The 12,187-nt window shown below is 51.7% G+C and overlaps 3 protein-coding genes across 3 annotated transcripts in view; 2 read left to right on the top strand and 1 right to left on the bottom strand.

The window, feature by feature from the left end:
• PHB2 (prohibitin 2) overlaps positions 1-12,187 on the bottom strand; it is a 241,086-nt gene that overhangs the window by 163,030 nt on the left and 65,869 nt on the right. The gene's annotated exons all lie outside the window — the stretch shown is intronic.
• Positions 36-2,774, top strand: TPI1 (triosephosphate isomerase 1). The gene is made up of 7 exons (XM_083885084.1): positions 36-211; positions 918-1,041; positions 1,118-1,202; positions 1,329-1,461; positions 1,572-1,657; positions 1,851-1,938; positions 2,207-2,774. The coding sequence occupies exons 1-7, from the start codon at positions 100-102 to the stop codon at positions 2,323-2,325; spliced, it is 747 nt and encodes a 248-aa protein (XP_083741210.1). The 5' UTR covers positions 36-99; the 3' UTR covers positions 2,326-2,774.
• On the top strand, positions 6,152-12,067 carry LRRC23 (leucine rich repeat containing 23). Its single transcript, XM_083855520.1, has 7 exons — positions 6,152-6,293; positions 6,371-6,483; positions 7,302-7,555; positions 7,646-7,776; positions 10,481-10,617; positions 11,209-11,431; positions 11,716-12,067. Exons 1-7 carry the CDS (start codon positions 6,198-6,200, stop codon positions 11,758-11,760), a joined length of 999 nt encoding a protein of 332 aa, XP_083711646.1. The 5' UTR covers positions 6,152-6,197; the 3' UTR covers positions 11,761-12,067.

The following is a 12,187-nucleotide window of genomic DNA, read 5'->3' as shown; positions in this document are numbered from 1 at the left end:
CCTCGGGCTATAAAAGGGGCGCCGGTCGCCGCGCGCGCGCTGCCGCCGCTGACCTTCGCGTCTCCTCCGGTGCCGGCCCCGCCGCCGCTCGTTCCCGCCATGGCGCCCAGGAAGTTCTTCGTGGGAGGCAACTGGAAGATGAACGGCGACAAGAAGAGCCTGGGCGAGCTCATCCACACGCTGAATAGCGCCAAGCTCTCCGCCGACACCGGTGAGGGCGCGGCCCGCACGTAGCGCACGTCCCTCACGGCCCTGCGGAGCCGGGGACCGGGCCCGGGCCCGGGCGGGGGAGCGGCAAATGTCAGAGGGCGGCGGGGGCCTAAATATAACCCCGCGGCAGCGGCCCGAAATATCCCCGCGAAACCGGATCCGGGTTCCCGTGGGCCCGGCGGGCACGTGCGGCCGGTCCCCGGAGCCCCCACGGGAGCGGGCGGCCCGCGGGCCCCGCGCCTCCCCCCGGCCTGGCCCCGGCCCCCGAGCGGGGTCTCGGAGCGCCAGGCAGCGCTGCCCCTGCCCCGCCTGCTGCTGCTGCTCCTGCCCCGCCGCTGTGCCCGCTTACAACCCCGGGCACAACCCGGGCGGCTCTCCCCAGTTCGCCCAGGCCAGGCCCAGGCTGCGGGGTGGGATTCTCACCCTGTCTTTTATCTGGGCACTTTCCAAAAGACCCCTGTGACCTGGCCGTCGGCCTTGTATCGCCTGTCCGGCCCCCTGGAAAGGGCTTTCCTTCTGCTGTTGAGTCATCGGATAGCAGGGATTGTCCTGTGGCAGAGGGCTCCCCAAATGTCAGTGAGGAGGGGCAGGCTGTGCATGCCTAGGAGAGAGGGATGACCTCTTGGGGCCGGGATTTGGGATCAGTGGCTGGGTACGGTTTCTGCCCTTCACCTGTTACAAGGGTAGCCGTGTGCTTTGCCTTGCAGAGGTGGTTTGTGGAGCCCCTGCCATCTACCTTGATTTTGCCCGTCAGAAGCTCGATGCCAAGATTGCAGTGGCAGCACAGAACTGTTATAAAGTACCAAAGGGTGCTTTCACAGGAGAAATCAGGTGAGCCCCAGAGAGTAAAGTCAGGGTGCCTCTGGGACGTGAATTTCCTCCAGTGAGTCATCTCCTTTCTCCCCAGCCCAGCAATGATCAAGGATATTGGAGCTGCATGGGTGATCCTAGGCCACTCAGAGCGAAGACATGTTTTTGGAGAGTCTGATGAGGTGAGTGGCCTCATAGAATGGAGACGTGGTCCAGCTCAGATGGGTCTGCAAAGACTGCAAAAGTGGGCAATTAAACCAGACCTCCTACCTGTTTTATTGGCTGCCTTATTTCTTTTCCATTCCCAGTTGATTGGGCAGAAGGTGGCTCATGCTCTGGCTGAGGGTCTTGGAGTCATTGCCTGCATTGGAGAGAAGCTGGATGAGAGAGAAGCTGGTATAACAGAGAAGGTGGTTTTTGAACAGACCAAGGCTATTGCTGGTAAGAGGAAAAATAAGTGCTTGATTTGGAGTTTTTTAGCAGTTTTTCAGCTCTGCTTTTCCCAGTATGGGGGTTATTGTGCTCACCTCTGCCTTCTCCCTCCTCCCTAGATAATGTGAAGGACTGGGGCAAAGTGGTTCTTGCCTATGAGCCAGTTTGGGCTATTGGCACTGGTAAAACTGCAACTCCCCAACAGGTATGAGCAGGAGAGGTGGCTGATTAAATGGCCAACTGACCCTTCCCCCTCAGGAAACCTTCATGAAGAGTCTTACTGAGAATCTCCTGGAGATTCTTAGTGACTTAGAGAATCTCTAACTGTTCCCTCTTCTTTGGAAGGGAACTGTGTGCAGAATGGCTCAGGCCTCAGTGTCTCTTGTGTTGTATTGCAGGCTCAGGAAGTTCATGAGAAGCTGCGGGGGTGGCTGAAAAGCCACGTGTCTGATGCTGTTGCTCAGTCAACTAGGATTATCTATGGAGGTGAGTCTGAAGTGACTTTCCAGGGCAGGAAGTGCTCAGTTTCTCTACCTGTTGCTGCAGTTGTATATCATTCTCTCCCTGGCAAGGAAATGACTTTCAGAGCATTAAGAATCACCTTCTGGCTTGTTTGGGTAGCTTTACTGGATAAATGGGAGACAGTCTTGCTGTCTGCAAGAGGTGACTGGGTACCGTGCCAGTCCTGCTTTTGCCCTGGCCCCATTTTCCTAGAGCTGGCACATCTGACCTTAAAACACTGCTCCCTCCTTAGGTTCTGTCACTGGCAGCAACTGTAAGGAGCTGGCCTCTCAGCATGATGTGGATGGCTTCCTTGTTGGTGGAGCTTCTCTCAAGCCAGAGTTTGTGGATATTATCAATGCCAAACACTGAAGCACCCCATGAGGAGCTGTCCCTTGTGGTCAAGAAATGGAAGCAAGAAGGGACCTTTCGTTGCACACGTTTCAGTACGGAGGCCTCCCTTGAGGCTTTCCCCCTCCACAGTCATTGTTCTAGATGTTCTGCTAACCACCCCCACCACGTTGGAGTCCTGTTAGCAGGAGCTGTCTCGACAGTGTCTTGCCAGTCTCCTCTCTGAGGTGAATCCTCAGCTTTCTGTTGACCTGTTAAGAGCCCACAGCCTACCTGGCCAGTATCTCCCCCTTTCCCTGCAGCCCTGCAGGGAGAGGGGGCTGCTGGTGCTGCGGGAAGGAAAAAGGAACCACAGTCTCTTGCATCCTTCAGCTCCATCAGCAAGGAACCTGTCAGCTTAGATCCTTGTGAGATGTCTTACCTCACCTGTGTCCCGTACTGAACAATAAATGAAAAACAGAAAAAGCAAAGGTGTGTCCTGGATCTTATTTGGAAGCATCATGGGGACAAGCAGTAAATAGAACTTACTGCTTTAGGAGGTTGCAGAGAGGGTTTTCTGGGCTTTTCCCTGAGAGCCCACCATTACTTCAGTAGACACTGTACAAGTTCAACGTGCATCTTTCTTCTGTCATAGCAGCTCTTCTTTGGGCCTCTGGTGATTCTGTTATATCTGCATCTCTATTCCAGTAACTGCTGGAGCACCTGGCTGTTCCACCAGTGAGCCAGTCTTCCCTGGCAGGCTCAGTAATGTGCTCATCCCTGCTCTTTGCCTGTATGGATTGGTAAACTGACTTTGCTCATTAAATGTAGAGTGGAGCAGCTCTGTCTCTGCAGGGGAAGATTTTATTTAGGCCCTGTGATAGGGCAGTGCTTGCTGCCTGCTTCCAGCTATGTGCTGGTGGGTGAGGCTGCTTTCTTTTTTTTTTTTTTTTTTCTTTTTTTTGGAAGTACTGAGAGTGATGTAAAAGAAGTGCCTCACAGGGAGGAGCTTATTTTGTGAGGTGGTACGTCCTTGGGAGCCTATGGGCAGTGTTCCAGCTGCTAGTGCCAGCATCACCTGAGGGATGAGGGGCAGGAGCTGAGGGGCACAGAGGAAAAAGGCTTATGCTGTGGGGACTCCTGCCCTACTGCTGCTGGGCGAGCTTCCTGCTGCCCACCTGGATGGGAGGGATCTCCTGCCTAGGATATCAAGTAGTCTGAGAAGGGAGAGCCTGACAGCAGCAATGAGGTGGCAGCTCCCAGCTCTGTATGTGTGTGGAGTGATATGGAAAGGAGGAGGATAATTCAAAGGCAAAAAAAAAAAATCTGAAAACTGTTTTCTACGACCAGAGCACGTGTTTCTGAGGGGCTGCTGGGCCAGAGTAGCAGTGATGCCGCAGGAGCTCTCAGTGGTCCTAAGGCTGCAGGGACTGGGTACAATCACTCAGGGATGAGCCGCCCACCGGCTGCAGCTTTGCTGTCAGCTCCTGCCCAGCCCTGCCCACAGCACAAGAGCCCAGGAGAGTGACCTACATAGAAGAAAACAGATGGGAGCTGGGCATTGATCTTGCTGCTTTGAGAGAATGCAGGGGCATGAAAATCTTCATTTAATGAAGAATAAATTCATGGAAAATCATTTCTATATCAGCAGGAGTGCCAGATCTTGTTTCTCTTCTTTTTGTCTGCTTTCTGGCAGGACTGCAGCTCTCTGGAGTGGAAATACTGCCAGATCCTCACAGCAAACTGTAGTTGGATCTTTAGCAGGTTGCTGTTGTAGAAAAATGCATTGTGCCAGATGTGACAGCCTGAGAGAGGCTGCGATGGCTCTGCATCCTTGGCCCCAAACAATAGCTGGGCTGAGCTTGTATTTCCAGTAGGCACCACACACACGTTGGACTCGATGATCTTTGTGGGTGTCACTTTAAACTCAGAATATTCTGTGACTTTGAATATATTCCATTTAAACATAGCCATGGATGGCCACACAGATTACACATCCATCCGCACAGCACTGGCAGCCTCATCCCACGCCCTGCTCCAGCTGAGCAGGATGGAGGTGCACTAATGAGCATCTGTGTATATCTATGTATTTCTGGAAGTATTTACACCATGTACAGCCTGTCTCCTCCTGAGCTGGGCTCAGGCAGTGCCCAGTAGCTGCCCCTCAACCCCAACCTCTCCAGCCCCCCAGTAGCCAGTTCCCTGTGGTGCTCTGGCCACAAGTTGCTGACCCAGGGCAAAGTGCAAAAGGAGTTTAATGAGAAGACCTGACGGGCTGCACTGATTAGGTGCAGGACATGGACAAACCATCACAAATCATTTACAAATGACTGGCCCTTTTTATTACTGCATGCTGTATTTGTTTCTATACGTGACCTAGATCACCCCTGGTTCCTGCCCTAATCACTCCCTAATGAGTCCTGTGCAATCACTAAATGCTCTTCCCCTACATCCCATCCTGTGTCCCACACCCCTGACCACAGCCACACCCCTCATCCTAAAGGTGCTCTGGGGCTGAGACTCCCCTGGGCTGGGCTGGACAGGGTGTTCCTTTCTCCAAATCCTTATTTTGGGTTCTCACCTGCCATTGTGCCCCTGTGCCCCTCGAAATGGGCCTTTAGTGGGCTGATGGCTCCTGGGATGGGCCTGGAAGCAGCCTGGGAGTGCTGCTTGGGCTGCCCCTCCTGCCATCATCACCCTGTACTCCTCCGTGGCTGTGCAGGCCAGCTTTTAGCACATATCCTCCTTAATTATCAATATAATTAGGTTTGGGATATATATATATAATCTAAATAAAATTTCTCTAGTTTAAAGATTTGGGTTTCCTTCTGTAATTAGGGGATGTTTAGGGCAGGAAGCAAAGGCAGGAAAAAAAGTGTTCATATGCAGATAAATTCTTTACTCTGAGGGTGATGAGGCACTGGACCAGGTTGCCCAAAGGAGCTGTGGTTGCCCATCCTTGGAGGTGTTCAAGGCCAGGTTAGATGGAGCCCTTGGCTACCTGGTCTAGTGGGTGGCATCTCTGCCCATGGCAGGGGGGTTGAGACAAGCTGATTTTTGAGGTTCCTTCAATCCAAACTATTCTGTGGTTGTGTGATAATGAGCAGGGAGTGAATTCAGATGTGTAGCACAGGAGAAGAGGTTGGCCCCAGGGAGTGTGGCAGGACAAGGCAGGGGACACAGATGGTGGCCTGCTGTGCAGCCCTGAGCACAGGGGTTACTTTGCAGGAGGGACGGTGGCTGATGTTGTGTGAGCAGCTCTGCTTGGACCAGCTTACGTAGCACCAACGTGTCCCAGGCACTGCAAAGGAGCAAAGTGCACTGAAGGGAAAGGGAGCAGAGCCTTGGACTTTGTATTGACTGCAAATCACTGGTGACCGTCAGCTCTGAGCAGCGTTCCCGGCCGGTAAACACCCGGTGCTGTTGGCATGGGCTGGGCCCGGGCAGCCTCAGCCCTTCCCAGCTCCGCGGCCTGCGGGACAGGGCTGGAGCAGGGCACCCCAAAACCCCGCCAGCTGCTCATATTCGGGGAGGCTTCATACAGAGACCAAGGCTAATTCTGCTTACTATAATTAAACATTTACCAGAGGGTGAATTAACAGTCCATTAGGTATTCACCGCCCGAGCGCCCACCACCCTGTGCCTGCCTCACGCTGAGCCGGGGTGCGCACAGAGGTCCCGTCCCACCGAAAAAACATCCTAACGCTAACAGCTGGAGATGTCACCCCGGCGGGAAGGCGGAGCGGGACCGCAAAGCGCTTGCGGCGAGGGCGGGACACGCTCTGAGCTTTCCGAGCGCCGGGACAGCGGCGGGCCGGGCCGGCTGAGGCTCCGCGCCCAGCCCGCCCCCGTTGCCATGGCAGCGGCCCGGCCTCGGCCAGCGGCGGGGAGCGAGCGCGGCCTGCCCCGAGAGCATGGACGACGAGGAGCTGGGGGAGGACGAGGCGGAGAAGGAAGAGGGGGAGGAGAAGGAAGGGGAGGATGATGAGGAGAAGGAGGAGGAAGACAAGGTGAGGGGGAGGCCCTCAGCACCGCCTGGCTGTGGTTGGGTCAGCGCTGGCGTTGTGCTCTGTTCCTTCTCTCCCAGGAGCCGGCTCCCTGTCCCCTGACGGAGGAAATCCTCAAGGAGGGCCTCTCTCTCCTCTGTAAGACCGGCAACGGGCTGGCCCACGCCTATGTGAAGTTTGAAGCCAAAGATAAGTGAGTGTGCCATGGCTGGCCCGGCAGAAAGCCCCTTACTCCGCTGTGCCACAGGCTGGTGACCGGCCAGGCAGGGTAGGAGCGTATCCAGGCCCTGCTCTCCAGCCGCCTGGATTCCAGTCTGTGCCTCAGCATAGCCTGTCCATCCTCAGCCCTGGGCACTGCCTCCACCACAGCCAGACACACTGCTGGGAACATCAGTGTCCCCAAGGCTGCCAGCAGCCTCCCCATCACTCTGGACTGTGCTCTCCTAGGGGGACCTCAGCAGAGTGACCTCCCTACAGGCACTTTGAGAAATATCCATTGGCATCTGACCTCCTAATTGCTAACCTTTAAAGCAGGCAGCTGTGCCACAATGGCCTTGGGCAGTTTGGAGCCTCAGCCTCCCCAGCACACCCAGTTAACTAAGGCCCCATTAAGACTTTCTTTCAACAGCCTCATAGGGTATCTCAACCATTATATTTTCCACTAGGAAAGTCCTTCCACACAGTCCTTTGTGTTTACACTGTTGTCTAACAGACCCTTCCCCAAAACTTAACTCTTTTCTCTGCTCTGGCTGTGTCCTGTCCTGACAGATACAATTCAATGGGAATAAGTACTCCCTCTGCCAGGAAAGCAGCTCCAATTTTACCATTCGTCTTCACTTACGAGCCTGTCCCTATCACTTGCCTTTTTATTCCTTCTCTCAGCAAGGCTTTCTAGGACAGCAGAGAAGTAGGAGAGAAGGTCGCCCTCCCTCCAGTAGTGGCAAGGAGCAACCCAAAAGATGGTAGTGGGGAAATATGAGAGATATTTTATTCACATTTGCCATCCCTCAGGCACCTGACAGACATCAGCCTCCTCGAACGCTTCATTCACCTGCGGTATGTGGATTTGTCAAAGAACAAGCTGAAGGATTTGGCCCCACTGAGCAGCCTAACCCAGCTGCTTTGGCTGAAGGTGGACAGGAATCTGCTCACCAGTGCCAGCATGCAGAAGTTGCCCTACCTCCAAATCATCAGCTTTGATCGCAACAAGATCATGGATTTGGAGGGCATTACTCACCCACTCCTAACCGACCTCAGCCTGAAAGGTGATACAGCCACCTCTCTTCATTCTTCTGGGGACACTCTCTTGGCAAGGTGGGATTAACTTTTTTCTTTCTTCTTCCTCTGGCACTCAGAAAATAAAATCCAGACAGTGCTGGGACTGAGTCAAGACCAGTTGTTCAGCCTGCAAGTCCTGGAGCTGCGAGGAAACCAGATAAAGACCACAGCAGGGCTCGGTGTTTCCAAGCTCAAGAAGCTCTATCTGGTAAGGGATCAGCCAGCCTGGGGAGTGGCACCTGCAGCCCACATAGCACAAAGTGAGTGGCCATGAACCACAAATCACAGAGAAATCAGTTCAGTGCATCAGGTTCTTCCCTCACAGCCTCCTGCAGGAGGGGAGTTTTTGCTTCAGGCAGTGTTGGGCAAGTTTGTATTCCATGTGCCCTGGGACCACTGGAGAAATGGAGATCGCTGGGCAAAGCAACAGCTTTGCTCTCTGGGTAACAAAGGGAGGCAATGCCTCTTTCTCCTCTCTGATGGGTCTAATCAAATACTGGTTTTAAGCCAGCACAATTATATGATTCACACCTACAGCTGCCAGAAAAGAAATTGATTCAATATTGCAGTGAAACTAAGGAGAAGCAGTTTCTTAATAGCATAAACAACTACTTCAAGGAAGCATTTACTCCTAGAGATGCAAGTGAAGAGAGTATGTATGGCTTAGCCCCATGCATCACACTGTGCTACAGCTTGCAAAGACTTAACAGATGTCCTGAGTCACTACCTCTTGAAAAGCAATTAAATATGATAAAGGCTTTGAAAAACTATGTGGCTTCTTTTCATCAAGATTCCCTGGCAGAAAACACTGAGGAGTTTGCTTGCTGAGATTGCCTGCAATTTTCTGATGGGAAACTGGGATTTTATGACTGGAGGTGCTCCAAGAATGGATGAAGTGGATAGGTCACTAGATACAATACAGCATTTCAAAGCATACCCAGTCACCTTAGTGAGTTATTGCAGGGAAGCAAACAGCATCTCTGTTGAGGGAAGGTTCCTTGCATGAGGAGTTTCTGTGTTTCTGCCCATGTGAAACAAGAAAATTGCAAGGGGGTGATTGTTAAAACTAGAACAACTGACTCTCAAGAATCTTTGGGGCTTGAATTTCTCTCCCATGTCTACCTGCTCATTAAATCATCTTGCAGGGAAATCCCCCCAATAATGCTTTACTTTCTGTGTGAAGACTTTGGTGTTACTTCAGCTTTGGGTAAATGCAGCTGATTCCTCAAGGACAGGGTTCAAGACAAAGGGTTCAATTTAAGGAATTGAACCAAATTTGGCTAATGTATGACATAGTTGCATATGAAATTTAGTATGTAAGAAGTGGTATGTCCTAGGAAGACTACAAGCTGGCTGTGTACCATGGGCACTTGCATCATTTTTGAGAGTCACAGTAGGGCTGTGTTAGCTCGTGGTCATGGTGCAGCAGTGGTGGCAAAGGCTAAGAAGAGAAAGGTGGAGTGTGCAGGAAGGGGAAAAGAAGTCATGGGCAATGTATGGTAACTTTCCATAAGAAACAATGGCATCACATTTGGGTGAAGAACTGGTATCTAAGGGAAGGTGATGGTGTGTCAGACACAATGTTGTTTGATTTAGGGGAAAAAAACCACAAAACAACTGTGAAAAATATCTGTTCTGCATTGTCCTGCTGGTGCTTGCAAAGCCAGACCTGGTAAAACAATTCACACTGAAGTGATGAAGAAAGTTAGGGTGATGGGAGGTTACTATTCCGTTTATAAACCGGTGATCAATGAGCTCTCCACCCACACCAGCTCACAGTTTTCTCTGGGGTACAATGTCCTAATCCTTCCTGACTGTTAAATCTGCTCATGTGGCCTTCACTAAGTATCCAACTTTCCTCTTTTTCTCTTGGTGTTACTCCTTTTACTTAGGCCCAGCTGGTCCAGATTCTCCTTTGTTCAGTTTCTATTGAAATCCTTCTTTTCTATGAAATATCCATATCCTGAATGACTCAGCCCTAAAATGTCCTCCTATCCCACCAGGTCAGCCTGTGCCTCTTTTTTAGTCTCAGGTATTGCCCACATCATTGCTTGGGTACCTATGAGGAAGAGAGAGCACAATAGCACTTCTCACCCCGTTTTTCATTCAGGTCTCAGCATCCTTAGCGACTGCAGCCCCAAGCCACATGGGCAAGGAAAGCCCTGCTCAGCTCCAGGCTGGAGAACGTGGCGGGGAGATGATAATTCCCAGGGATGCGCCAGACTTGGCCGCAGAAGGCGATGAGCAGCCTGACAGAGCAGAGCGTTGGTGCTGCCACTGAGGGGAGCCTCCGCTTGGGCAGGAGACCTCTAGTGGTCTTTTCCAGCCGAAATCCTGCTGGGAAGCTAGTCCTGAAATTCAGAGCTTCCGTACTTCCCTGCTTCATTAACCCACATCCCAGTGAAGTGAATGAGATTCAGTGATGGGGGGTTTTAAAGTTCCTGAAGTAAGACACAGCCCAGAGAAGTAGAAGGGACTTCTTGGTCGTAGATTTTCCCCACAAGAGAAGCAGCTACTGAGAGGGGCTGGTTACTCATCCTTTAAAAACATTAATTTTAGGCTCAGGTGTGCTTTCCCCTCCATGTTGTTGCTCTCTGAGGCTCAGATTTGGCACTGCCATGGAAAGAGGTGCTGTGCTGGCAGTGGAGTATTCACCTGGGGTGGTTTTGTCTCAGACACCAAGTGATGCTCCTGAAAACACTTTTTCAGCAAACTTTTGGTCCTTGAATCTGAATCTTGAGAAGCCACTTGGTCAAGACCCTGAACTACCTGATCAAGCTTCAGACAAGGCTGTGTTATGAGTGGTAGGGAGTCTGAATGATAGAAAGAGATTTAAAGGCCAGAAATAACTGCTGTTCCCTCTCCTATGTGTCCCCATTTTCCTTCTCTCTTCCTGCCTCCCTGGTGCTCAGGCCAAGAATGCCATTTGCAGCCTTGAAGGCCTTGAGAAGTTTGAGCAGCTGGAGATTCTGCACCTGCGTGACAACAAGCTTGAGGCCCTGGATGGATTCTGTGATAGCATGAAGTACCTGCAGTACCTCAATCTGCGGTGGGTCCTCCCTGCTCTATGTTGGGACCAGAGATCCCTTCATCAGACTGCACTCCCATTTAGATCTTTAGGATTTTTGGGGGGGTTTTTTTTGGAAGTTGAAGACCTGGTAGGGATGGATGGTATTTACCATCCTTAACTGGTGTTCGGCAGCTGTGTAGGCATTGTAACAGCCAGGGCCTTTCCTGGGCTTCTTAGAAAATATCAGCCTGTCCAGTCATTCTCATACCCCACCTCAGGCTTTTCATTCCGTGCCAGAAGTCAGTTGGGTTCCTCAAAGTGTGTTCTCTGTGCTCTGCCTGCAAATGCCCTTTAGTTCTTGGTGTCTGCCATGCGGGGCCATGGTGATGTCACACAGTTCAATGGACTGTCTGAACACAGAGGAATCCAGAGGAGATGTCTTTTTTGTCCCTCAGTCTGGGCAGCTGCAGACAGATCTGGATCTTAGGTGACAGATCAGTGGTCTAAGGTCTGTGGTCCCTCATGCTGCTAAGTTTTGCTTTTTCTGTCTTGCCCACTTACTGTTCCAAAGGGATTTCACTACTTGCATGGGTTTCCTTGCCCTGATCCTCTGTGCTTCCTTTTCTTCAGGAGCAATGAGATCAAAAGCCTTCAGGAGGTGGAAAAGCTGCGGGTTCTCCCCATGCTGCAGGCACTGGTGCTGATGGACAATCCATGTGCTGAAGAATCCAATTACCGGCTGGAGGTCCTGTCCCGGCTGGCACAGCTGCAGCGCCTCGACAAGGAACCAGTTCAGGAAGAGGAGCGGGAAGAGGCGGAGAAAATCCGTCAGGCAAGGAAGGAAAAAGAAAAGGTGGGAACAACACGGTGTGGGGATTAAGAGGAGAGGAAGAGAAAGAAAAAGGACCAAGCATGCTGATAAAGCCTCTCCTGCACTGTCTTACATGAGGAGAAGGGTGAGGGATGTCAGTCTCAAGAGCACAAGAGCCTGAAAAAGAAGCCAGGCTTTGCAACCTGGTTGTGGTGGCCAGCATGCAACTCTGCTGCAATTCCTGACCCCACTAGCAAAAGAGGGCAGTGAAAGAGGAAGAGACATTGGGCATGGAGTCATTAACTTCTCCCTCCTCTCTTCTACAGGAAATGGAAGAAGTGGAAGAATCTCTGGAGGATAACAATGAGTGAGTGGCCCTTTTTAAACACCTGTTTCCAGAGGCTGTCAAGATGTAGTGATGCCTTTCTCCATATGTGAGGCTGGGAAAGTGAGAACTGTAGGTACCAGCTTCACCTCATTTTACCTCTGGAGAAAAGGGAAGTACTACCCACCCTGGTCCTGGAAGCTGCCCTGAGGCACTGCAGTGTTTTTGCAGTCACTGCACTATGTTCTATTCTCAGTAGACCTGAGAGGGGAAAGGGGAGAGTTACAGGTTCTTTGGTTCTATTTGATTCCCAAAAACCCTGCAAGATTTTCTGATTTGAATAAAAATAATTAATGAGCCTGGAGTGTCTGGGACTGTTTATCCTGCACACCCACTCCTATTCCCTGGCTCTCTCACCCTCATCTGTCTACGTCTATCCCTTGCTGCCTGCCTCTCTCTGTCTCTCCATCCCC

Source organism: Zosterops lateralis, assembly GCF_965231275.1.
Source record: "Zosterops lateralis genome assembly, chromosome: 2".
Classification (NCBI taxonomy): Eukaryota; Metazoa; Chordata; class Aves; order Passeriformes; family Zosteropidae; genus Zosterops; species Zosterops lateralis.
This window is presented reverse-complemented; position numbering and strand designations above follow the sequence as displayed.

Excerpts from the sequence above, each read along its gene's own strand:
- TPI1 (XM_083885084.1), top strand. The coding sequence starts at position 100 with ATGGCGCCCAGGAAGTTCTTCGTGGGAGGCAACTGGAAGATGAACGGC. Across the intron at positions 212-917 it reads CAAGCTCTCCGCCGACACCG|AGGTGGTTTGTGGAGCCCCT; the intron begins GTGAGGGCGCGG and ends TTTGCCTTGCAG. Across the intron at positions 1,462-1,571 it reads ACAGACCAAGGCTATTGCTG|ATAATGTGAAGGACTGGGGC; the intron begins GTAAGAGGAAAA and ends CCTCCTCCCTAG.
- LRRC23 (XM_083855520.1), top strand. The coding sequence starts at position 6,198 with ATGGACGACGAGGAGCTGGGGGAGGACGAGGCGGAGAAGGAAGAGGGG. Across the intron at positions 6,484-7,301 it reads AAGTTTGAAGCCAAAGATAA|GCACCTGACAGACATCAGCC; the intron begins GTGAGTGTGCCA and ends GCCATCCCTCAG. Across the intron at positions 10,618-11,208 it reads CTGCAGTACCTCAATCTGCG|GAGCAATGAGATCAAAAGCC; the intron begins GTGGGTCCTCCC and ends CCTTTTCTTCAG.